We start from the raw sequence: 27,246 nt of genomic DNA on the forward strand, positions 1-27,246 counted from the left end.
TTTCTGGACTCAGCTCATTTCTCCAGCTTATTACTGAATGTTGGACTAGAATTCTAGTTTTCCAACTCAATCAGTTATCAATTGCTACATAACACCTATTCCCAAAACTTTATGGGTAACTTTTCTTTCTCACAATCTGTTAGGTAAACAATTTTGACTTGGCCTAGTTGGTCAGGCTTGAGGTCACTAATGTGGCTGCAGACATCTGACGCACCTTGACTGCAGCCCAGTGGTCAAGATGGCCTCACTCAGATGCTTAGTGGTTTAGTACACATATCTCCAGCAAGCTAGCCCAGGCTTTTCTGTTGGTGGGTTTTCAGTAGCAAGAGAAGGCACACATCAATGTATTAAGTGCTTTCAAAGCCACTTCTTGCCTAATATTTACAAAAATACCACTAGCTAAAGCAAACCAGATGGCTAAGCCCAGAGTCAATGTAGGGAATACAGAGTAGAGATACAAGAGGTCATTAGAGGTGGTTACTATAACAGTGTATCACATCAGTTGTTAGTTATTTTAACCAATTAATGAGAAAAAATATATAATTTTTTAAAGATAGAGAGAAGAGAGAGAGAGACAGAGAGAGAATTTTTTAATATTTATTTTTCAGTTTTTGGTGGACACAACATCTTTATTTTATTTTTTTATGTGGTGCTGAGGATTGAACCCAGCGCCCTGTGCATGCCAGGCAAGCGTGTTACCGCTTGAGCCACATCCCCAGCCCAAAAATATGTAATTTAAAGGGCATTCCTCCATTTTACAATCTTTATTTCCTCCTGGAATAAATCAGAACTCTTTGGAAATAATATTCCCTAAAACAGCAGAATATGAAACATCATTACACTAGTCTTCAACTCTGCCACTAAATAACAGTATGATCTTGAGATAAATTACTTAAAACATCCCTGAGTGCTATTTCCAATGTTGGTAAAATATCTCCACTTATAAAAATATCAACACTGCCTATTTATCTCATGTGGTTGTTTTTCCACTTGAACTCAGAAGTCTTTGAACACTATTTAAGACCAACCATGTTCCAAGCATTATGCTGGAGAAACCAAAGACTGAAAAGTCAGATACACTTCTGTGATGTATAAGAATATGAATAACACAAAAAAGGGAAACAATACAAATGTATAACACAATAGAAAAGATGAAAGTATGATGTATTTATATAGAAGAATGCCATACAGCTGCTGAAAGTAATAAGCTATACTTAACGACCATATAAAGGCAAGATATCTATTCACTGCACATGGACATCCCACCAGGCATATCAGTAAGGGCTACATTCTTTTTTTAAAAAATCATTTCTTTTTAGTTACACATGACAACAGAATTTATTTTGACATAATTATAGAAGCATGGAATATAATTTGTTCTAATTCAGTCCTTGGTACTTCCCCTTCCCCTCCTGCCTCCCACCCTCTAGTCTATTGATAGTTCGGCTGTTTACTTATAGTTTTTGTTTGTTTAAACTAATGTCTTGTGGATGTACCTGATAGTGAGATTCACTGTGGTATATTCATATATGTACATAAGAATGTTAGATCAGAGTCATTCTACTGTTTTTTCTATCCTGTCCCTCCTCCCTTCCCTCCATTCCCCTTTGTCTACTCCAACAGTCTTTTTTTTTTTTTTTTTTTTTTGGTAAATACTAAATTCAATCCACAGTTTGCCAGACTATAAACCTTCCTGCAGGGATACATCTGTTCAGAAAAAAAATAATACAAAGGTGAATCCGGCTCACCTAGGAGCTGTTTCAGTGCAAAGGGGGTGCCTCTTTCCAATTCTCACAAAGGCACTGAGTAAGCTAGTGGCTCTCCCAACACCATGGATGAAATTCAGGAACAGATCATGAAAAAGCAAGTCACAGAACATATGCATAATTCCATTTCTAGAATGTTCCAAATCATGGAGAATAAAACTATTATAAAGAGATTTTTAAAATGAGGCTAAACTGTAAAGAAAATCATGAGAATGAGACACAAAATTCATGATACTGGTTACCTCTAATCAGGGAGAAAATAGGATTGGGAGAAACATGTAAGAATTCCATTTAATATGTTTGAAGTGACAGACATACCATTTTCCCTGTTCTGATCATTATATACTGTTTGGTCATTATCTGTCATATACCTGTACTTAAGAAATGTTCTACTATATCCATAAATATGTACAATTACTATGTGTTAATTAGAAATAAAAATATATTAAAAATAACTTCAAAGGTAAGAGAAGTCTATTTCTTAAACTGGGTGATACAGATTAGCTCAACATGTACTTATGATTTATACCTTACACTTATCTGATATTTTCATTCATATTCAGTATTTAATAAAAATAAGAAACAACAAAGGACTCCCTGTACTCAAAAAACTTAAACTTCAGAAGAGAAAGGGAATTTATAGCAAAATATGGGCTTTGATAGAGCCACATACAGTTTGGCATCTTCAAAAAGAAGCACCAAATAGGTTAAAGCATGCTAGAGTGCCTTATACAAAATATCTATACTATACAGTGAAAATTATGCAAGTATACATTGGTTCCTCACACTGTGAGTCATAGAGCACTTAAGTAAAGTTATATTATTTATATTAAGAATAATGTATAGGGCTGGGGACATAATTCAGTGGTAGAGCATTTACCCAGCATTTGTAAGGCCCTTGATTTAATCCCCAGGATTATCAAAAAATAAAAAAAGAATGATGTACAAAGGAGCCATTTGTGATGGGTCTAATAAATATTGAAATGAAATGTGAGGAAAACCTTCAATCTGTTACTCTATGGGCTAATAAATAATATAATAATGACTCTTTGTACTTCCTCTCCAGAAGCAAAGGAAAATGTTGGATTGAGGAAACCATGCACTTCTTAAAAATCTTTTAAATTCATCTGGGGTTAAAAAAAAAAAACTCTTTAAAATGAAAATGCTAACCACAAAGCAGTAAGTACACTAGGGTCCTATTATGATACTAATGTATTTGTGTGTGTATGTGAATATACTACACATATATATACACACACATACATATTTCCGTTTAAGTTTTTTTTTTTTTTTTTTTTTTTTGAGATAAGAAACAAAATTAAGCTTGGGAAAAAGATAACATACAGGAGAATTTTTTTTTAAGGTTTTGTTCAAATGATCCTAAATATTTAATACTTCAAGGTTGATGAATTTAGAATATCTATAAAACTGTGGGTCCACATTGGGTATCTAAGCTATGCTTTTCCCATATCCCTCTTATTCAATTTTACTTGGTTAAGATATAATGATTTTTTAAAACCAGACTATTTAACATACAGGAAGTTTTATCTATTTTAACTGAGAAAGTGGAATTTTTTTAACCCATCATAGCTATGAAATTAATAACTATGAGATCACCAATATAAACAAGGTGATAATATATACTAATTAATCTCATAATGATCCTGTGTCAACCAATAAATCCCTACACAAACTTTTAATCAACAATATAATGCAGATTCACATGTGTTCACAGTTATAGTAGGGTTTTAAATAGATTGATAAGAACAAAAGAGTATTTCAAAGTGTTCACACAAATAAGACTGCATTTTGAAAGTTAAAACAACACTTAAAAATCAAATTTGCCTGCCTTGCACACACCTATAATTCCAGCTACAAAGGAGATGGAGGCAGAAGTAGGAGGATCTTTGAGTTCAAGGCCAGCCTGGGCAATATAATTTCAAATTGTACTCTTGAAATAAAAGATCAAACATCAAGATCACACAGCAAAGAAAACAATCAACAGAGCAGAGACAACCTACAGAATGGGAGAAATGATGTGCAAACTATACATCTGACAAGGGGTCAAACAACTCAATAGCAAAAAAACAAGAAAGAAACACAACACAAGGTATTCTGATTTAAAATAGGCTGGGGAGAATAAGGAGGGAGGGAGGAAGGGCAAAAGGTTGACCACAAGGTAATAAACTAAGGAAAAATAAGTTCCCATGTTCCTTGTACAGTAGAATGACTATATACAATAATAATGTAATGCATATCTCAAAAAAGTTAGATGAAAGCATTTTTTAATGTTTTTCCCACACACAAAAAATAAATGTTTGAGAAGTTACATTTACCTTGATTTGAACATTACTACTACAATGTACCCAGGTATCAAAACATCAGATGTACCCCATAAATATGTGTCAATTTTTTAAACTTTTTAAAATTTTTAAAAGTCAACAGTAAGATCAAATGTACCATACCAATTTTCTTTTTATTTTCATATTTTTTGTTGTAGATGGAAACAATATCTTTATTTTATTTATTTATTTTTATGTGGTGCTGAGGATCGAACCCAGTGACTCACATGTAGTAGCCAAGCACTGCACCAGTGAGCTACAACCCCAGTTCCCACCATACCAATTTTCAAACTCAACTACAGATCCACTCAAAAGAAAGAATTGTTCAGTTTATTAATTTCATCCTATAAAAGCCACACCAACACAAAGCTTACTAGTATTTTGTGATCAAATTGCCTATGTCCACTCAATGTAACAATAAAAGCTAATAAATATTTATTCCTCCATCTATATTCAAAATACTTTGGGAGAAAAATCGTTGGAAATATAAGATCTTTTCAACAAACATCATTCAGTTTTTTATGTAAAAAATAGAAACTGATTTGAATTATTATATTTTACTTATTACCTCCAAAGCTTTCAGTCAAGTTTAACACAATTGGAATAAAACTCTTATTCTATTGTCTACACTAAAAATACACGTACACGTGGGGCTAGGGTGGTGGCTCAGTTGTAGAGCACTTGCCTGGCATGTGTGAGGCCCTAGATTGGATGCTCAGTACCTCGTATGAATGAATAAATAAATAAATAAATAAATGCCCATTAACAGCTAAAAATATGTGTGTGGGGGGGGCACTGAGTAATTTTGATCACACAGTAATTTTGAAAAATTTGGGAATTACACAAAGTCTTATCTGTAATCCTGCCATTCCAAAATACCCAGATCCTTCTATTATTTGGTACAATATGATTTTAGAATTCTATTAGTGGGTCTCCTTCTCTTACAGAGATGATCATATGACGTCTAAGTATGTTGTATGGTGAATTACATTTACAAATTTTCTGATGTTAAGCCATCTCTGCATACACAGGCTAAATCAATCTTGGTTGTAGTGTTTGATCTCCTTCATTCATGGCTGGATGTAGTTTACTAATACACTTTTTAAAAGTTTTTAACTTCTACATCATGACTAAAACAGACCTCAATGTAACTTTTCTCTCTACTACTGTTTCTGTCTTAAATATCAAGAGTTATATAGGTCTTATAGAGTAAGTTGAGATGTATTTCCCCATTTTCTTTCTTTTTTTTTTTTAATTTTGTAGTTGTACAGAATGCCTTTATTTTATTCATTTATTTTTATGTGGTGCTAAGGTTCGAACCCAGGGCCTCGCATGTGCAAGGCAAGCACTCTGCTACTGAGCTACAGCCCCAGCCCCTATTTCCCCATTTTCTATTGTCTGGAAAAGTCTGTGTAAATTTTAGGTGATCTGCTCCTTGAAAATTTGGTAGACAATCAAAATGTGGCATTTATACACAATGGAGTATTACTCTGCATTAAAAAATGACAAAATCATAGAATTTACAGGGAAATGGATGGCATTAGAGCAGATTATGCTAAGTGAAGCTAGCCAATCCCTAAAAAACAAATGCCAAATGTCTTCTTTGATATAAGGAGAGTAACTAAGATCAGAGTAGGGACGAAGAGCAGGAGAAGAAGATTAACATTTAACAGGGATGAGAGGTGGGAGGGAAAGGGAGAGAGAAGGGAAATTGCATGGTAAGGAAGGAGACCCTCAGGGTTATACAGTGGAGGGGGTAGAGAGAGAGGAGGGGAGGGGAGGGGAGAGGTGGGGAGGGGGGAGGGGGGAGGATGGGAAAGGCAGCGGAGCACAACAGTCACTAGTATGGCAATATGTAAATCAATGGATGTGTAACTGATGTGATTCTGCAATCTGTGTATGGTGTGAAGGTGGGAGTTCATAACCCACTTGAATCAAAGTGTGGAATATGATATGTCAAGAAATTTGTAATGTTTTGAACAACCCACAATAAAAAATTAAAAAAAAACAAAAACCATCTGGGCCTGTTTTCCTTGTGAGATGACTTTTTTCTTTTTACCACTTCTTTGCTTTCTTCAACAGTGAAAGAACCACTCAAGCTAATTCTTGAATTCGTTCTTAAAAGTTAAATTTTGTACAGTGGTGCATACCTGTAATCCCAGCAATTTAAGAGGCTGAGGCAAAAGGATCACAAGTTTGATGCTAGCTGGGTAACTTATTTCAAAACTCTGTCTCAAAAATAAAATTTCAAAAGTCTGAGGATATAGCTTAGAGGTAGAATACCCCTGGGTTCAATCCCTAGTATTAAAAAGAAAAAAAAAATAGTCAAATTTCTAGGAACTTATCTATCTCTAACCATAGTAATGAGACCAAAAATTTGCAACTATTCAAGCTATAATCTCCTTGTGTCTAAATTGAGAACAATATATCTCATAAATATGCCTGTTTTGTTTTGGTTTTGTTTTTAATGTGAGATTAAGAATCTTTAAACAGGTCTAAAAATAACTGGAAATTATTGAGTAGCACAAAATCATAATAACTACTTTCGATAAATAGAAATAGGTATGTATATATTTTAGCTATCACTTACCACCAGAAACAGGGGCATCCATGAAAACTGCTCCCATTTTCTCAACTTCTTTGGCCAATTCTTTTGAAACTGAAGGATCAATAGTACTGGAATCTATTAATAATGAGCCTTTCTTCACTTTTCTAAGTAAATAAATAAAAATATTCATAGTTTACAACTTTGAATAAACATCGCATACAACTACTTATATAGTTCAAATCAGCTAAAATATGCCAGATATCAAGGTGGGGGGGTCTTTGGCTTAGTATTAAAAACATTATTAGTTTGAACTGGTTCAAAAAATCTCATTCATTTCCAGATCAATTATAGTTCAAAGTAAACCCAAGCTCTTCCAAATAAGCCCAAAAGAATCTAATAAACTACATGGTACACATTCTGGTTTTAGGTAAAGTACACAGTAACCATATAATATAGGTAGAGCTAAAATGTAAGCAATTTAAAACAACTATTAACTTTAAAAGGGTATTTAATAGGATTTAAATTTTTGTTTGTAAAGTCACTGAATCTTAAAAAAAGTAATTTATTTGTCTTTAACAAGCCATACTACAAATTTCACATATCTATGTAATTTCTACTAAATTAACTAAACACAATTGAAATCTAGCCATTTGCTTTAGGATTATATATTTGTTTTATAAGTAAAACTTTTTGCGGGGAGGGGGGTACTGGGGATTGAATTCAGGGACACTTTACCACTGAGCCACATCCCCAGCCCTATTTTTTATTTTATTTAGAGACAGGGTCTTACTGAGTTGCTTAGTACCTCGCCATTGCTGAGGCTGACTTTGAGCTCGCAATCCTCCTGTCTCAGCCTCAAGTAATACATTTTTAAAGACAAAAATATCAAACAAGTAGGAAAACACAAGAATAAATCTGGAAATTTCACAAAGTTTTTTGTTCTCTGTAGGAAATTAAAATATACATACAAAGAGGAAGCAGTGTTTTTGTACATCTTACCTCAATATTCAAATGACATTCTTGTAGTAAAATGTTTCTACTTTTACTACAAGAATATATATCTCTACATTGTTCCCTTATTATCTAAAAAGCAGTGCATATTTTTACTGGCTAATATACTATGACCTCAATTATAATTTATTTAAGGGCAATGGCTAGCCCTTAATTCAAATTTCCCAAAGTTCTTACTACAAGGTAATATTAACTCAGCCAGGAATCATGACTGGAAAAGAGAACTCAGCAAGTATAAATATTAAAGAAGAAAATAGGGGGGGAAAAAATCACTGATAAGAACTACTAAAAAGAAAAGTAAAATCTTTCTATAGGAAAAAATAGCATACAACATGATTTAAACAACAATCTTAGACATACAAATTGTTCTAGTTCAAAAGCTTGGGTATATTCCATAGAAGGGCACAGCAAACTATTAGAGATCACCTCTGTGTAGGTTTTACTTTATGTAACCTAAAAAATAAGAATTAAGTTTATCAGTCTTTTGTAACCTTCCTATTTTTAAGATATTAAATCTTTTTTAAAAATATTTTTAGTTTTAGATGAACATGATACCTTTATTTTATTCATTTATTTTTATGTGATGCTGAGGATCAAACCCAGTGCCTCACAGGTGCTAGGCAAGCACTCTGCCAATGATCCATAACCCCAGCCCAGATATTAAATCTTTAAACAAACTGGAAATCATCTAAAAAATTACACATGCACTGGATATAGGAAACTGATCCTTATCCAGAAGAAAATAAAGAACCATCCATGAAAGGCAAATTATAGTTCAATGTAAAGCCAAACTCTTTCAAAGCACCCCCTGGACAAAATTAGTTTGGTGGCTGGCCACCACCCTCCAAAGTAAAGGATATTAATACAGATAGGGTCCTGTCTCCACACAAGTTTTTGCAACTTTTCCCTGAGAGGTAAGGCAGGGCCTTAACTGAAACAGGCGGGACAATGAGTCAGCAAGAGTGCCTCTGGACCACACACACCGAGGGCCTGCCTGCTGGCTTCATCCAGAAGGAGTGTCTTTCAACCATCCCTGAAATCTAAACATTTATCTTATCAGTTTTCTGCCTAATATCCAAGTGTCTTTTGCTTCCAACTTTATTAGTTTTCCAAAGTAATTCAATTTCCAAAAACCTCAAATTTCATGTATTACAATTTCCTGGAATTCAACCCTTTCTTGATGTGTCCATAGAGTCCACTAGTTTGTACAAGCTCTTTGCTGAAATTCAACAACAAAAGAAGTTAGGAATAGGAACCAGTTAAGACCAGAAAACTAAGTTGGAAATTCAAGCTCTATCATCCTAACATAACCACAAGGGTTTGGCAACAGGCGCCAATTAACCAAAAGGTGCACAGAGCCAGGGAAGATAGGTTCTGGCTAGGAAACTCTGACCTAAATTATGTTTTATTTAAAGAACTGCTGCAAACCTTTAATTCCAACTTCCTGAAGTTCTTACTACAGATACACTAACCCAGAGGACATACAGTAACTTTTTATTATATAATAAAATGTTAAATAACAGTGTTCTTTCCAGTGTTTGGTTTTATTTTTCATAGAACCCTTTTTCTGAATTCCTAAAAGCCATAAGAAAATTATACTTTTAATAGCTGTATAGTTTAAAATGCAAACTTTAAAAGCCTCTTAAATGTTACCAATGAAAGTGTAATTTTAATGCAAGAGTTAAAGAAAAGAAACAGAAGCAAAAAAACTTATTTCCAAACGTTACATACTTGACTCCAGTGGAAAAAATAAACCCTTCACAATGAGGGGGGAAAAAAACACACTATTCACTTTATGGAAGAAGAAAACAGTATAGAAAGTTTAAACAAATATAATTGTAAATTCTTAACAGTTCTAACAAATGTGAAATTCATGAACTAGCATAACAAGAAAATATCCATAGTTGAAAAATACATACTTTAGAATTCCGTTTGTTCCAGAATAAGCTTCTACAGCATTGATACTGGTAGGCAGCATTGTAATAATCCTGTCAGCCTTTTCAGCTACATCTGCTGGGGAAGACACTACCTTTAAAAAAAATTGCGAAGGCACATTATTAAATTAAAATGCAAGCAGTTTCTAAAACACAAGTATATTTTGTATATGTGCTTAAGTAACAGAACACAAAAATCAAATCTTGTTTACAAATGACAAAAATAAAAAGCTTATTGTCCAAAATAAGGAGTCCATTTTTTATCCATGAACCGATGCAGTTTCTGTGGAATCAAATCTACTGTTTGTTTTTAAAAATGTGAAGGGAATAAATGGGAAAAGGGCAAAATTTTAAAAATAAATATTTTTTTACAACAGAGCTGGTAGCACTACTACAGGATACTGAGTAATCAGGTGGGCAACAAAATCCATTAGCAAAATCTCAATACAAACCACCACCATCCTCTACTTTCTATTTTCAAATTAACAAAAAAGAAAAAAAAATCACTCCATTTCACAAAAGTCAGGACAGGACATGAACACTTCCTGCAATGACAGTGAGTACTACCAGGATGTAGGGAGTTATCAGATCTCATGGGGAAACTGTATGTACAAGAGACACAGGAATAGTTATCAGGGTACCCTCTCAATTCTCCTTTCTGCTTTAAAATGACCATAAACATACTACAGAGGAAAGATGCTCTGTATATATGTGTGTGCAAGCATGCATACACACTCTCACTCACACTCTCCCCCTGCTCTCGGCTCTCTCTCTTTTTCACATGTACAGTTTGATACACATGGCCAGACAGTTGGCAACCAAAGAGGTCAGGACAGATTGAGAATGTACTATTTGACTCAAATTCTCCTTTAATAGAAGTGGAGCCCATCACCCCAATTGTCACAAAACTTTCTCTAAAGTCTTTTGTTTTTCCATGTAAAAAAAGATGAAGGACTATCAATCAAATAATTGAAGACTTCTCTCCAGGATGACTTACACATGTAAAAACTGACACTATTCAACAAGCATCATGTATGGAGAAACTGACCTGTTTTCTATCAGAAAATGTGAAGTGACGAGAAAGCATCTTAGGAATGGGAATGTCTCTGCTTTTCATGTGGTAGAAGTTTATATAACATTTTCTTTTTATCTTTTATGTGCATTTGATGAAAGTCAAAGAATGGAAAACCAAACACAGTGTGTAATCTAAATATTATTATGAGCTAGAAATAATTACATTTCAATTTTTCTTAAAATATAAGCTTCTAAATCAAATTCTGGACAAAGCAATTTCAAAAACCATTCTTTAAGTTTTCAGACAATTAGTATCCTAGCAATTTGTGTATTAAGTCCAGAGAAGAAATGTAGACCACCTCATACACTAAAACAAAACAAAGATATTCTCTCTCAATGTTGCGCTCTAACAACAATGGAACATTTTAAAGTCTACAGTGAGGTACATTCAACATGTATATTTTGATGTGTAACAGGGATAGGCCACAAAGAATTTTGAAAACTTTTTAACTTTCCATGAAATTACAAAGAAATGTTAACATGAAAACTTTTCTTACACACAAATACTGAGATTCAAAAAAAGAGGTAACCATGGAAACCCATTCAAGTTTATTCAAGAAAAATACAGCTCAGTAGTAACATGAAGAGATAAGAAATGGAAGTCATAGGAGTTGTAATTCTCTACTCCTAGACTCTCAAGAACATGGTTACTTGGAGAGCCCCATTTGTTCATCTCCATTTTAGTATAGTAAATACAATGCAAATGATAGCATATCTTTCAGTGGCCTTTCCTTCTATTGTAGATCCATCTCTAGATCTTTCAGAGATATCAGTAAGTCCTGAGGTCTAAGAGTCAATTTTAGGCTTCCTCGCAGGAATTGAGTTCTCTTCCATTGAAAGAAATTCAATTTCATACAGATAACTCCTTGAGAGTCCCTAAAGGGCAGTAGCAATTAGCTTACAGATCTAAGGGTACTTCACACCTCCAAGCTTCTCATGCCCATGAACTGGCAGTGCCAATTCATCCAACTGCCAAGTGCATGGGGTGGCAAATCAGCCCCCTGCATCCCTAGCATCTGCTTCGTGGGATGCTTGGGTTTCCAGAGCACTGCTAAACCCCTCAATTATATACTAAAGTAGTGTCAAAGCTCACAGGCCTGGAAAAAACACACAATGATAGCGAAAGCTGAAATGTCACCACTATAGTGGCCACAACTGCTCCGTGTCTCATGATGACATACACTGGTATATTATAATAACAGCCTTTAATTTGCATTACAAAGGCATGTTTATCAGATAGACAAACACTCAAATAATCTTGCCATCAATGTGATGACTTCAAGACTGAAATAATTGACGAAATTTGGCCACAACTCAAAATCTAAGGGGAAAAAAAAACAACCTCTTGCCAATCTGACACTAACCACAAAAGCCTTTAGGAGCTGAACTAATTAGAGTCCCTTCAATTACATTTGCTAATTGAGTGGATAAGCAAAGACAGCATGGATCAGAGAAAAGAACACTAATTTGGGGAAGCCAGAGAACCAGGTTCAGTTGCAGCTCAGCCAAGAAGTCATGTGCTATTTTGCACAAATCACTTAACCTCTGGCTTCAGTTTCCCAATCAATCTATAAGATAAAAATAGTAATTTAGGTTATCTTTAAGGGTTTCTATCTACAAAATAAAAAAGGAAACTTGGGCAGTAACATTAAATTTAGTAACATTAAATTCAAGGATATGTGTGCCCCCCCCCCCGCCCCAAGAAAGGGCTGATGGGGCTGGAACACCTGCAGGGACTCAATACAAATGGACAGCATTAGCAGGACTCACGCTGTGCAGGTCTTCAATACCTCCACATCTGTGGACAATTCCTAGCCTGGCTGACTGAATCTTGGCTCTGCTATGACTGCCCAGGCTGTCCAGACAGATCTCCTGCTAATTACAACAGCCTCATTTTTATACCATTATGAATTAAGATGAGTCTACTTTTTTATTATCACAATTTTGACTATAGGAAATTGGTTTCCATGTATATCTCAATATCTACAGTAAGAATTCTTACAGCCAGTTTCTCTGGACTTTACCTTAATTAATCTGTCTGCCAGGATACCTCAATGGCAACTGTGTAATATAAAGAGTAAAAGACTGGATGGATTCAAGACAAAATATGCTCTGCTGAAAGGGGGAAAAGGAAAAGGACCAAGAGTAATCTGAAGGAAATGTACCTCTCTTTTACAAATCCACTGGAAGGAGACAACTGTTGCCTAGTTGCTTTCTAGGAAGAGAAAAATCTTGCTGTCTCTTCTAAGCAAAAGTCAGGAAAGTCAAGCTCAGCATTGTTTCCAAATAAATGGGTAACAGAAACTTGCAAAGAAACAATATGAACATGACCTTGTTACACCTCTACTCCAGTGGTTTTTAATCTTTGGAAGTAGAAAAACACACTGTTACTTCAAAATTGCACTACATTTGACTGACAAAAACGTTTTGTGCCTGTATCTTGAAACATCTGGTCAACAATGATGGAGCCCACTCAGCAAGAGGCTTTTAAAGTTCTTATTTAACAAGATGTGAGTGGATGCCAGATTAGAGCCCAAGAGATTTACTTAACCAAACATGTTCAGCCTTCCGATCCAGGAACAACAAAATGGTTTCCAACTTTTTAAAGGGAAAACAAAAGAGGATCTAATTAAGCCTCGTTCAACCAGAAAACTCATATGAAAATGATGCATACGTCGGGACTTTTGGCACATATCAGCATCTCCATGGAAAATCCTAGACAATGAAAATGAAGCACAAGTTGCACGCCCTTCATGCTAAGCCTTAAGTTACAAAAAGAGACGACGAGCATCTTCTTATCATAAAAGTAGGAGAGAAGGGACAGTGCAGAACAGATCCATAAAAAGGGATGCTGTCAAATGATCATATAGTTTAATTTTAATTTTTATCATTGTTCTTTCATTTAAAAGTATGTCTACAATTTTCTTCCAAAATACTTTGGACTTAGTGATTCAGCCAAGACAGTGGTATAAAAGTGTGTTGAGAAACATGGTATAGATACAACAACCAGCACCACAGGAAGAGTAGCAGTGGCAGTAATAGCACTCTTCATGTGCCAGCTCCTCTAGGACTAAGAGGGAGTTATTGTTATTATCTCTATTTTATAAGATAAAGAAATTTAAGTAAAAGAGAGGTGAATAGTCTACTTGAAGCCACACAGATAGCACATAGCAGAACTGGGAGTTGGGTCCAGGCAATCTCAGGTTTTTAAAACACTACATTGACTATATATTGATTTTTTTTATTTCTAATATATACAAGCCTAATGGTTATCATTAGTTACATTGTTATCAAAGGTGCTAAAAGTTGTGATGATGCGTTGTAGGTCAAATCTAAATTTCCAACAGAAACAAGGATACAATAACAGGATACTAAATCAGGAAAGTCCAAATTTTTAATGGAAATGTCATGTCCACAAATAACAAATTTGATAAATTATAAATGCCTCATTAGGTTAACATTTGGAGGCATAAATAAGGTAATTAGTCATGTAAAATACTGAACATGTCAAAATTTTTATTTCCTTAGTAACCCATGAAATAATTTTTTTTTTGGCAGGGGGAGGGATGCAACCCAAGGCCTCACACATACTAGGCAAGGTCTCTACCACTGAATTACACTCCCAGACCCATATGGTACTTTTTATGAGGATCTTGAAAACTAGCTGATTGCTCTTTGAGTTAGATTCCTTGAGTTAAATATTTTACAACTTTTTCATCCCTGCTAATCTCTCACTGAAAGCACAGTGAACATCAGAAATCAACTTGGCAAGGTTTTGCAATTTGGGAGATGGGGGAGATACTTTAGTTTACTTTGGCTTTCACCTCATCAGCTTCACTTAATATTGTAACATTGGTGGAAGGGTGGGGCAAGGTGAATATCTAGCATTAAAATGTCTGAATCAACTAAAATTCACCCAGAATTCTTTAACCTTTAATCCCTTCAGGGTACTGTTTTACAAAACAGCAAGAAGTTTCATGGTTTTCACATACATTTCTCATTCCAAGTCTTGTCTTTGCCTTATAGTGTAGAACGGAGTTCATTTTTTTCTTTTATCCAACACTTTAAAAAATTAAACAGCCACAAAATAATATTAGCATATTAATATATCTGAATTTATTCATTTGAATTATTGTTCATTTGAATTACTATTACCTATTAAAGGGGTGTTCCTAGAAAATCACACTCGTTCAAATGATACTGCCACCGTTCAAAATATTTTCTTAGTTGCCAACATAAATCATTTATCAATAAATAAATTTTATTTTCATTTTATTATGAAATAATAAAAAAAGAACAGGATACTTCCTCTCAGGCCCAAAGCTTCTTCACTCTCTATCTTTCTCACTTCACTCATACACATTTTATTCTCCTACCCTCCACTGCTGACACAATCAATACTCAAGTACAGACCCTTAAGACAACCAGAGATGGGAGGAAGATGAAATGTAGGTCAAGAGAATTCCATCTTTCAGGCTTCTGGGCTCAGTGTGAACCACACACAATACTTCCCACTGTGTACTGGGTGCAGAGGTCAGAGGGGCACACAAGAAGTAAAGACAAGTCTTCATTCACTAATTTCAAAGGAACAGTTAGTTATCCAGAATCCATCTTCTTTCCTTACACCCACTTACATATCACAAGGAAGAAGAAAAAGAAAAACCTGGTCATTAAATCTATAATCTATTATTTGTATAGTTCTCCATGAGAAATGACTCTTAATAGTTTCTTCCCCTCAAAAACTGCTTTATTAGCATATTATAGTCAAATTAATTACAATTTTAATAGAAATTTCCTTGTAATATTAATTTGGCTTGCCTCCTGAGACATATCCAACACCTTGTCACTTTCAACTCAACCTGTTTTATTCACTACTGCACTAGGTGATCTGTTAGACAAATGGCAGGTACTCAAGTGATATCTGTTGACCTAAAGTAAAATATCTCGCAAATAGAGACTAAAACTCCTCTTTTTGAAGAAATTGCTCCTTCAATCCCATTCTTACCTGGATAAATCCTATGTATTCTGCTGTCTGACTAAATGTCAGGTCTTTAAAGAGAACGCCCCTATCTGCTTTCTCACCTAAGATAATGCACATTAAAAAAAAAAATATGACATTTTACTTTTTTCTTTTTACCTATACAATTTGGAATCACATATTTGTGTGTTTCAATAATCTAAGACCAACTACTGATCCCCAAAGGCAAGGACTATGAATCATTCTGGGCTACAGTTCCAGTGCCTAGCACACAGAAAGTACTCAAGAAATATCTGTTAAGTTAATGACTTAATGAAGGTCATCACCTGGGATTTTGTTTGTTTGTTTTTCAGTTCTGGAAACTAAACCCAGGACCTTGTTCATATTAGACAAGAACTCTAAAGCTGAGCAATATTCCCAGCCCTGTCATCTGTTTTGCTACAGTAATCTATAGGAACTTTATAATCAGAGCAATAGAAAGTTAACTTTCTTCATTAAGAAGTGAGGAGAGGGGCTGGGGTTGTGGCTCAGTGGTAGAGCACTCGCCTAGCATGTGAGAGGCACTGGGTTCAAGCCTCAGCACCACATAAAAATAAATGAATAAAATAAAGGTACTGTGTACAACTACACTAAAAAAAAACAAATAAATAAATAAGTCAAGAGATTCTGACATGCCATCTGAATGGAGAGCATCAGAAGAGGAATAACAGATGTGTACAGTTGAAATGCATCTAAGGCCTTTTGTTTTTGTTTTGTTTTTTTGGTACCAAGGATTGAACCCAGAAGCACTTAACCACTGAGTCAGATCCTCAGCCTTTTTTAAATATTTTATTTAGAGAGAGGGTCTCTAAGTTGCTTGGGCCTCACTAAATTGCTAAGGCTGGCTTTGAACTCACAATCCTCCTGCCTCAGCCTCCCAAGTTGCCAGGATTACAGGTACACATCATCCCGTCCTATGCATCTAAGGATTACAGAAGCTAATTTCTGGCTAACACTGGTTGACTACGTAACAAACACAATTTTAAGTTCTTTGCGCATATTGACTCATTTAATCCTCATAATATCTCCATGAAAAAAGGTATGATTATTATCCTTATTTCACACATGGGAAAACAAAGTTAGAGGTAATTTTAAAAATCTTTCCCATGTTTACACAGATTCTAAGTGGTGAAGACAAATCCCAAACCCAGGCATTCTATAGATTCCCAACATTTGCTGTATCAGTTTCCCTTGGTTGCCACAACAAATTACTATAAGCATGGTGGCTTGAAACAGAAATTTACTCTCTCACAGCTCAGAAGACCAAAGTCTAAAATCAAGGTGTCAGCAGGTCCTCACTACCTCCAAAGTCTCTAGGGGAGGGATCTTCTTTGCCTCTTCCAGCTTCAGGTGGCTCATGGAATAGCTCAGCTTGCAGTAGCATAACTCTAAAGTCCACTTCCATCTTCACATGGCATTTGTCTCTGGGTCTTTATGTCTTCTTTCCTGTCTATTGGAAGGACACTTGTGACTGGTTTTAGAGCCCACCATAAATCCAGGATGATCTCATCTCAAGATCCTTAATTTTTATCTTCAAATACCCTGTTTCTAAAAAAGTCACATTCATAGGTACCAGGAGTTAGGACTTGGATTTTTTTTTTTTTTTTTTTTTTAAGGTCATGCTGGGGATTGATCCAGGTCCTTACACATGCTAAACACATACTCCACCAATGAGCTATACCTCAAGACCTCAGTTTTTAAGTGACTTTATTGAGATATAATTCACATACCATACAGTTTGTCCATTTAAAATGTATAATTTGAAGCCTTTTGGTATAGTCACAGGTATGTGCTACCATCACCACAGTCGATTTCAGAACATTTTCAAGAAGAAACTCTATACCCATTAGCTATCACTCCTCTGTGTCCACCTCCACCTCATCCCCAGCACTAAGCAACAGGGTACTTTCTATCTCTATAGATTTTCTTATTCTAGACTTCTATATGAATGGACTTGTACAGAATCTGGTCCTTGAAACTGGCTTCTTTGATTTAGCATGTTTTCAGAGTTCTATATTGTAGCAAAAATGAGTACATCATTCCTTTTAATTATTGAATAATATTCCATCATATAGACATAATACATTTTTTTTAACCATTCATCTATTGCTGTACATTTGGGTTGCTGCTATCTTTTGGCTGTTATGAATAATGCTGTTATACAGAAGTTTCTGTGTGGATACAAGTTTTCACTTCTCTTGTGCATATACCTATGAGTAGAATTGCTAGATCATATCATAATTCTATACTTAGTTTTCTTAGGAACTCCTACTAAGTAGCTATACCATTTTACATTTTATGAGGGTTCTAATTTCTTCACATCCTCACCAAAACTTGCTGTTCTCTAATGTTTTTATTCTAGCCATCCTAGTATGCATACCTCGTGGTTTTGACTGCACTTCTCTGATGACTAATGATGTTGAGGATCTTTTTGTGTGTTTACTGGCCATTTGTATAACTTCCTTGAAGAAACACTTCTTCAGATCTTTTGCCCATTTAATTACCTGCCTTTTATGTTTGGGTTATAAGACTTCTGTTATGGTTTATCTAAACCATATGAAGAGTCCCCCAAAAGCTCATGTGTGAGAAACAATGCAAAAATTTTCAGGGGTGAAATGATTGGATTATAAAAGCTTGCTGGCCACAACTGAGAGTGGATTAACTGGGCAGTAACTATAGGTATGTAGGGTGAAGCTAGAGGAAATAAGTTACTGGGGGTGTGCCTTTAGAGTTTATATATTATCCTTGGTAAGCAGAGCTCTCTCTCCTTCCAGGTTGCCATGTCCTGAGCTGCTTTCCTCCATCGTGCCCTTTCACCTTGATGTTCTGCCTCTCCTTGGCTCCAGAGCTATGCATTCAATCAACCATAAACTGAATCTCTAAAACCATAAGCCAAAATAAACCTTTCCTCCTCTAAGTTGTTCTTTTCAGGTCTTTTGTTCATAGCAATGAAAAGGCAACTAAAACAACTTCTTTATATATTCAAGATATAAGTCCCATATCAGATATAAATATTTATCAGATTCTGTGGATTGCCTTTTCACTTGCTTGATGGTGTTCTTTAGAGCACAAGTTTTTACTTTGATGCAGTACAATTTATCTGTTTTTAATTTTATTGCTCATATTCTTTTTTTTTTTTTAAAGAGAGTGAGAGGGGGAGGGGGAGGAAGAGAGAGAGAGAGAGAGAATTTTTTTTTTAATATTTATTTTTTAGTTATCGGCGGTCACAACATCTTTGTTTGTATGTGGTGCTGAGGATCAAACCCGGGCCGCACGCATGCCAGGCGAGCGCGCTACCGCTTAAGCCACATCCCTAGCCCCTATTACTCATATTCTTGCTGTCAGATCTAAAAATTCTTTGCCAAATCCAAGATCATGAATAATTACTCCTGTGTCTTCTATTAAGATATACTTAACCTCTGTATACCCACTTAACAACCCATTATAATGGATAATTATTAATTAATTCCAACAAACTCCAAGAGTACAGAACCACACATTAAAGAGAGAATGGGACAGGGGATATATGATCAGTGACCTGAGACTACGTATTCAAAAAGCATCTAGGCACTTTATTTTTCAGAAACCTAGTTTATAAATAGATAACAAGCTGCTTTATTTCAGAATCAAGGAAGATGTTCCAAAATATCTGATACATTAATTTCACTATTTAGTGACTATGCACCATGTAATTAAGAGCCAAAGCTCTGAAGTCAAAGACAAATCTTTGTTTAGATCCTGGCTCTTGCTATTCACCCACTGTATACCTTGGGATATTATTTAATTTCCCCACAAATGAGTTTCCTGATAATAAAATGATAAAATGAGATAAGATAAAATGTTACAAAGATAAAAAATAGTTGGAAAAAGACCTGACACACAAGAGGTGCTCACTAAATATTAGAGTTTTTCCTTTCCCTTTTATTGTAAATATTTCCTATAATCACGGATAAGCCTTATTCTTAAAGTAGGCTTGCCTCATACCTACCTAAAATTAACAAAGAACAAGAATTTTGTTGGGAAATGGAGATAAGGGGATAACTTCGGAATATGAGATAATTCAGGCAGAGCATCAGAAATATCTGGAATCTAGGAAGAAGCAGAAAAGATTCACAAAGTAGTGACAATCATTTTAGTTATTCCATAGGTAAGGTCTAAAGGCTATAGGCATAAAGGGAAAAGTAAGAGCAATAATAATAACTTAAAAGGCCATGAGCTTCTGCTTTGCCAGTCCAGGTATCTTTCTCTTTAGTTAAATTCTGAATTTAATTGAAGATATTTCCTCAGTTTAGAGACTGAGTAGCACTGCTACTCTTACAAATATATAAACCATTATAAAATGACAACACCACAGATGTGTTATTTCTAAAAGTAAAATCTATCTCTTCAAAATAACTGCTAATTGATTCATCTCAGACTGAATAACAGCTTAAAATGTTTACCATATCTGAAGATGGTAAAAGGCCACTTTTCCAGATTTTCTAGCAAAATTTTTGATCAACTCTTTCAAACAAGGTTACTAAGTTTCTAAGTTACTTCAGGTCATCTACAAGCCTATTGCACTAGGAGGACAGGGTCGGTTATCACAGACTACATGGGCGTAAGTAAGCTTCAATGTTACTAACAAGTTCCAAGATCACACTGACTTTCTCATACCAGACTGCTGCCATTTCCAGACAGCTTACAACCATGGGAGGAAGAATATACAGGATGTCCAGTTATGCAAATGGATTCTAAGTTACCTAAATCTGTCCTTTATCTGGGCATTGCATTTCACAGTATTTACTTTCAAGTCTATCATCCAGAAGTTGACTGTTAAATTTTGTTTTTATTTATTTATTTTTGGTAACAGGCATTGAACCAGGGACACTTGACCACTGAGCCACATCCCTAGCCCTTTTTTATATTTTATTTAGAGACAGAGTCTCACTAGGTTGATGAAAATGACTTTGAACTCATGATCCTCCTGCCTCAGCCTCCCAAGCCCTTGGGATTACAGGTGTGCACCACTGCACCCAGCTAAATTTTATTTTTCTCTCATCTTTTTCTATAGTTCTCAGGAGGTTTATAGATTTTTCCTAGTTCTGGGATCACATTCTACCTTCCATTACCACTCTACAACTTGCTCCGTATCTAAAAAAATCAAAACTCTAAATTCAGATACTAACACATGGTCTTTTGTCATCTGAGTTACTAATAAAGTTCAATAAATCCAAACAATATACAAGACTTAACCAACAGATGCTATCATTCAACATGATAAACTCCAATCTCCAAATTCTTGAAACACAAATGGTAGCCTCCTAAAACAACACTCTAGAGATCTTTTATAACTCAACTCTTCACTATAACACACAGTGTTTTTAGGTCATCTCCAGGTTTATAGCCAATAGCTAAAAGGTATTCACAAAGTGCTATCATAAAGTATTTACAAAATATATTCACATATATTCTCTCATTGGAGTTTCACAGTCTAATGACATAGGTTTTCATCATGCACATTTTACAAATGAGGAAACCATCAGACGTAAGTAACTTGCCACCATTAAGACAGCATGTAACTATCTGATCCAGGACTCAAGATAAGTTTTGTATCTCTAAGACCATTCTAAGACAATTTTGCCTGTCTTTCACTAACTTGGAAGGCTATTTCCACTAAATGAACTGCTTTAACAGCATAATCAATAAAGTTACTACTTCGGGAAACTAGTAGGGCAAAACAAAACCCTCTGACCAAATTTGGGAAATGTTCCAGGTCACCTATTAAAGGACAGATAGACCCTCTTCCCCCAAGTAGCTAATGGAAGTGCTCCTTTCTTGTATATCTGGATCCTGAAAAAATGTTAAATAGCTAATGAAATAAAGTTAACAATGAATTAGGTTTACAACTTCACTGGGTATACTTCCAAGAAGATGTCACTTATTTGAATGTACATTCTGGTTTTTGGTTTTATTTTAATACTGGGGATTAAACCCAGGGGTGCTTTACCACTGAGCTACATCCCCAGTTCTTTTTTTACTTTTTATTTTGAGATAGTTACTGAGGCTGGTCTTGAACATGCAATACTCCTGCCTCCACCTTGCAAGTTGCTGGATTACAGGTGTGAGCCACTGTACCTGGCATACATTCATTTTTAATTATCAAAATCTAAAACAATATGCAAAAAAGACCTTACCTGTTCACCTGCCTCTTGAAACTCTTTGCATGCATCAGGGAATACATCATAAATAATGAGCGGATAACCATGTTTCATGAGGTTTTTTGCCATTGGATTCCCCATGTTGCCCAGTCCAATGAATCCAACTGGAGTCTTAGAAGCCATTGACCTAGAACACACTGATTTCAATATATTACTTTCAATAGGGGCAGATAACATTTTTCATTGTAAACATTCTTTCAGTATTTATAAGTCAGTTGTCATTTATGTTTACTATAAAAGACACTTCTAAAAGAGTAGTTTAAAAATAATAACCTAACCCCATTTAAAGGCATCAACAATGTGCAAGCAAATTTTACTTCTAATTATTTAGTTCTCCATGAAACATTCACAAAATTTAAGCAATCTTTTCTATTTTCTACCTCTATAACATCTTTTTGCCATTTTGAAGAATAAATTTAAAAATGCTATCATTTGTAAATCTCCTCTTGTCAGTTACCTACAACGTAAAGCATTTTAGTTCCTTATATCTAATTATCTCCGGTAATGATATGGGTAAGGCCTACACCTAGGACAGATCTTAGGTTGGAGGTGTAGCTTAGTGGTAAAACATATGCTTAACAAGCCAAGACCATATGTTCAATAACCAAAATTTAAAAAGAAAAAAAAAATCTTAATATAATGTTAAATCTAGGAGAATATATTTCAACCAAAGTTACTACTTTACAAAAGTGGTCCTAGGGGAGGGGAGGAGAAAGGAGGCGAGGTAAATGCTTCCATGGGCTTTAAATAGCAAAGGTAACAATATCAGGACCTGGGCTCAACAACTTTGCACCTTCAGAAAAGAGGGATTTCCAGAGGTGGCAAGAAAATGAAGGGAGGGAAGGAGGGTGGCAAGGGAAGGAGGAGGGAGGGAAGGGGGGCTCTTTAACTATATACAAGACTGGTTTTTGTTTCTCATAAAATTACACTGGGGGCACATTATTCAAAGTAAAGTTTTAGAGTAAAAAAAAGTTTTATCCTACCACAAAAATAACATTAGATACAACGTCTTAGTCTTTAGAACTCCACTCAACCAACACCACTCAACAAATATTCATTGCATATGAAGTACTGAGGAGCTCTGGAGCAGACAAAGCAAGGTGGGGTCCTTGCCCTGGAAAAGCTCCATCAAAGGAAGGAAGAAAGAGAAATAATTCCACTTGCCCTTTCATTTGCCAGTTTTCTTTTCATTTTTTCTTTGAAAGACTCCAGTTTCAAAATTGTTTAGTACAACAACTAATCAGTCACCCTCTCATGTTACAGATCCTCTCAAATTATTGATTCCTGCTCTTCCTTGAACTTAATCTGAATATGACATTTTTCTAAAAGTAAATTATTTGAAGCTCTAATGCTTAAGAAATAGGGGCCTTATTGGGTTAGAAGCATATTTAAATCATTTTAATTTGATTATTGTCTCTACCACTTTTATTAAATGTGAGTGTCAAGTAAGATCAAGCAAGATCACCATTACTAGTGCTAAGTTTACATGCTGAGTAAAAACAGGATCCCTCTGCCTGATTTTCTGGCCACAGGGGTTCAATGACAAAGAAATGACACTTATCTAAAAATAAATTTTATTTTGAAATTAAACAGAATGAGAGGCATACATTATAAGAGGATTATTATTATTCTTTTGTACCAGGGAATGAACCCAGGGGTGCTTAACCACTGAGCCATCCTAAGCCCTTTTTTATATTTTTATTTAGAGACAGGGTCTCAGTAGGTTGCTCAGTGCCTCACTAAATTGCTGAGGCTGGCTTTGAACTCATGATCCTCCTACCTAAGCCTCCAGAATCGCTGGGATTACAGGTGTAGACCACTGCACTTGGCTTGTAAAAGGATTCTGATGCTCATAAGCACACTGACAAAAATGGCCTGAGAGAAAATTTAGTCCTATTATTCCAGACTATCGTGTTAAGGTTGGAAAGGTATAATTTAAAAAAATTCTATTCTATTTGATAATTTTTACATTTTTTAATATTTATTTTTTAATTTTAGGTTGACACAATATTTTCATTTTATTTTTATGTGGTGTTGAGGATCAAACCAGTGCCTCATGCATGCTAGATGAGCACACTACCAATGAGCCACAACCCCAGCCCCTGGAAAGGTATAATTTAAAAATCTAGGGCTGGGGATGTGGCTCAGTGGTACAGCGCTTGCCTTAGGAAGTGTGAGGCACTGGGTTCAATTCTCCGCACCACATATAAATAAAGTCCACTGACAACTAAAAAAAAAAAAATCTAAAAACATTAGAAACTAAGACGACTATATTTTAAAGGCCATTAATTTAGCAGGCAACTGTTTTAGGTCAAACATGTCAGTATGACAAGGACAAATCGTAAATCTTTCCCATACTCAACAAATATTAAGCAACTATGCACATGTCCCACGCCAGATGACATGGAAGACACTAATGAAACACAGTTCTTGCCTTTAACAGCCTTAAAATCCAAGATGATGTACACTATGCAATCTAATACTAATATAAGACAGTCGGGATAAAATATTGTTTAAAAATACTACTAAAAGAGAAGGAAAATTCATGATCTGGGAAACTTGAAGAAGGAAGCATTTGACCTGGGTATTCTAGAATAGGTAATATTTCAAATAGGGAGAACAGAAAGGAAGTAAATGTCAGAGAAAAAGAACATGAGCATATGCAAGGAACTAGGAAAGCCAGAAGTGAATGCTAACAGTAATCATTAATGTTTATTGCAAATTTACTACATGCCAGACACTGAAAACTTTATAGATAACATTGTCATTATACACTATCATCTTTCAGTAAATACCTAAGAATTTATTAAATTGTAACATCAATATTCAAATGAGGTCAGTATGACTAGATTCTTCAATTGTATGACACTGTCCTCCATTCTTCCTATGGCATTCCCAAAGAAATGAAACAGTAGATTTAAATTAGAAGAAATAATGTGACCATAATATGGAAGACTAAAGCATGCTAAACAATGTGACTGCATTTTGGAGGCAAGAGATAGTTATTGAAGGGTGGGATAAAGAAATGATATGATCACACTTATGCTTTAGAAAGAGAAATGAGGCAGCATTATACAATAGATGAACTGGAGGAAAGAGTCTGAATTCAAGAAGACCAATATAAAAGTAATAGAAATCCTCTAGATCTTAGTTCAGGCTGCTACAACAAATATTCAGGCTGTTGTGGCTTAAACAATAGTTCTGAAGGAAAGTCCAAAATGAAGGTAAGAAAGAAGCCAGAGGGCTGGGGATGTGGCTCAAGTGATAGCACGCTCGCCTGGCATGCGTGTGGCCCGGGTTCGATCCTCAGCACCACATACAAACAAAGATGTTGTGTCTGCCAAAAACTAAAAAATAAATATTAAAAATTCTCTCTCTCTCTCTCTTTAAAAAAAGAAAGAAAGATGCCAGAACAAGTGTCTTGGTTTGCAAATGGCCATTCTCTCTTTGTATTCTCACAAGGCAGAAAAAGAAAGGACACGAGCTCATGTCTCTGATTATATAAGCTCTAATTTTATGACCTAATTCCCTCCCAAAGGTCCCACCCTTCAAATCCATCACCTTAAAGGTATGAATTCCAATCTATGAATCTTGAAGATATACAAACATTCTGTCCATAAAAGACAGCTAACAGGTAGTAACTATGGGGAAAGACAAATAGGAAAAATTATTCAAAGACAGACCTAAAAAAAAGTAACAAATTGGATTATGGGCTGAAACAAGGCAAAGGCCAAAAATGACACTAAAAGAATAGTAGTATCAATACCCTAGGTAGAGAAATAAAAAAGGAGAGTTGGCTTAGTTTTAAATAGGGTAACTATGAGCTGTCGTGAGGTCAAAGATGTCCAGCAAACTTAGAAACATTATAACCAAGGCTGTGGGTTAGGACAAGAAAAGTTCCCATAGTAAGGATGAGAAAAGAGAGAGACAGACAGAGACAGAGAGAAAGAGAGGGGAAGATCTGTTGACCATCTATTTCAAAATTAGAGTTGAAATTGTGAGAGTCAGCAAACTAAACAAGAACAAAGAGGCTGAAGCCCAAAGGTTGAACTTCTTTGAAGTTCAGGGAATAAATACACTTAGAAGTCAAAAAGATAAAACCAACCATGAAAATGACACAGATGTTAGAATTAAAAATTATTATAACTGTGGTCCAAACATTTCAAAAGTAGAGATATGGAAGATAGTTTTAAAAATCCAAATGTAAATTAATTGAGATGAAATCTTCAATGTGTAAGATGAAAATTACACTGGAAGATTAGCAGCAGAATACATACTGTGGAAGAAAAGATCAATAACTTCACTGGCACAGCAAAAGAAACTACCCAAAGCAAAACAGAGAAAAAAATAATTCTAAAAATGAGAAGAGCATTAATGAGCTGAGACAGTTTAACCAGCCAAATGCATATGCAATGGGAGTCCTCAAAATAGAAAAGTGAAGAAAGAATACTATGGGAAGAACTAATGGCATTATGGGAAGACCCACTGGCCAAAACTCTTCCAAATTTGTTAAAAACTATAAACTCCATGCCTCCAAGAAGCTTAATGAATCCCAATACAACAAATAAGAAAACTATGCCAAGACACATCAGAATCAAAATGCTAAAAGCAGCCAGAGGGAAAGCATGGAAGCAGATTTCTTATCAGAAATATACAACTGGAGCAACATCTTTAAAATATTGAGGGGGAAAAAACTGTCAAGCTAGAAATCTGAAACCAGTAAAAATATACAAATATTCTTATTTATATATACAAAGATGCACAAGGAAATTTAAGGCAGTGGTACCAGATGCATTCACTATCTTGACTGTGATGATGGTTTCTCAGGTACTTAGACATCAAACTTACCAAATTGTAGAGTTTAAATAGATGTGGTTTATTGTACATCAACTACATTGCAAATAGCTGTTTTTAAAACATCAACATCATACACTTAGAACATTATAAAAACATTAGAGTTCTCAATTTTAAATAATATAAAGAAAGTAATATATCAATCAAATGTGATGTATGAAACCTGAGTAAATCCTGATTTGGAAAAAAAACTATAAAAGACATTCATAAGAAGGAGAGAGTCAAATAGTAAATTATTTTTAGCTTTGCAAGCCATAAGGCTTGTGTCACAACTGTACTACTCATCCATTCTAGTTTGAAAGCAGCTATAGGCAATACAAATATAACTGGGTGTGCCTGTGTTCTGATACAACTTTATTTATAAAACTTTAAAGTTTTATAAACTTTATTTATAAAAACAGGTTATTATACACTAAATTCTGAATAACAAATATATAGTTTATTGTAGAACTGTTTGTTACAACAGAAAACCCACAAATAATTAAATAACTGCAAATAGG

General features: G+C 35.0%; 1 protein-coding gene across 2 annotated transcripts in view; it reads right to left on the reverse strand.

Annotated features, from left to right (window-relative positions):
* Positions 1 to 27,246, reverse strand: part of Hibadh (3-hydroxyisobutyrate dehydrogenase) — a 104,897-nt gene that overhangs the window by 73,769 nt on the left and 3,882 nt on the right. The window contains exons 2-4 of one of the 2 annotated variants that reach the window (XM_027939611.2): positions 21,869 to 22,029; positions 9,587 to 9,696; positions 6,699 to 6,820 (exon numbers count right to left, since the gene is read on the reverse strand). In XM_027939611.2, coding sequence (XP_027795412.1) covers positions 6,699 to 6,820; positions 9,587 to 9,696; positions 21,869 to 22,029 — 393 coding nt within the window. The remainder of the gene's footprint in view (positions 1 to 6,698; positions 6,821 to 9,586; positions 9,697 to 21,868; positions 22,030 to 27,246) is intronic. The other variant, XM_071613919.1, reaches the window with a different exon arrangement.

The sequence above is a fragment of the Marmota flaviventris genome, chromosome 1, assembly GCF_047511675.1.
Source record: "Marmota flaviventris isolate mMarFla1 chromosome 1, mMarFla1.hap1, whole genome shotgun sequence".
Taxonomy (NCBI): domain Eukaryota; kingdom Metazoa; phylum Chordata; class Mammalia; order Rodentia; family Sciuridae; genus Marmota; species Marmota flaviventris.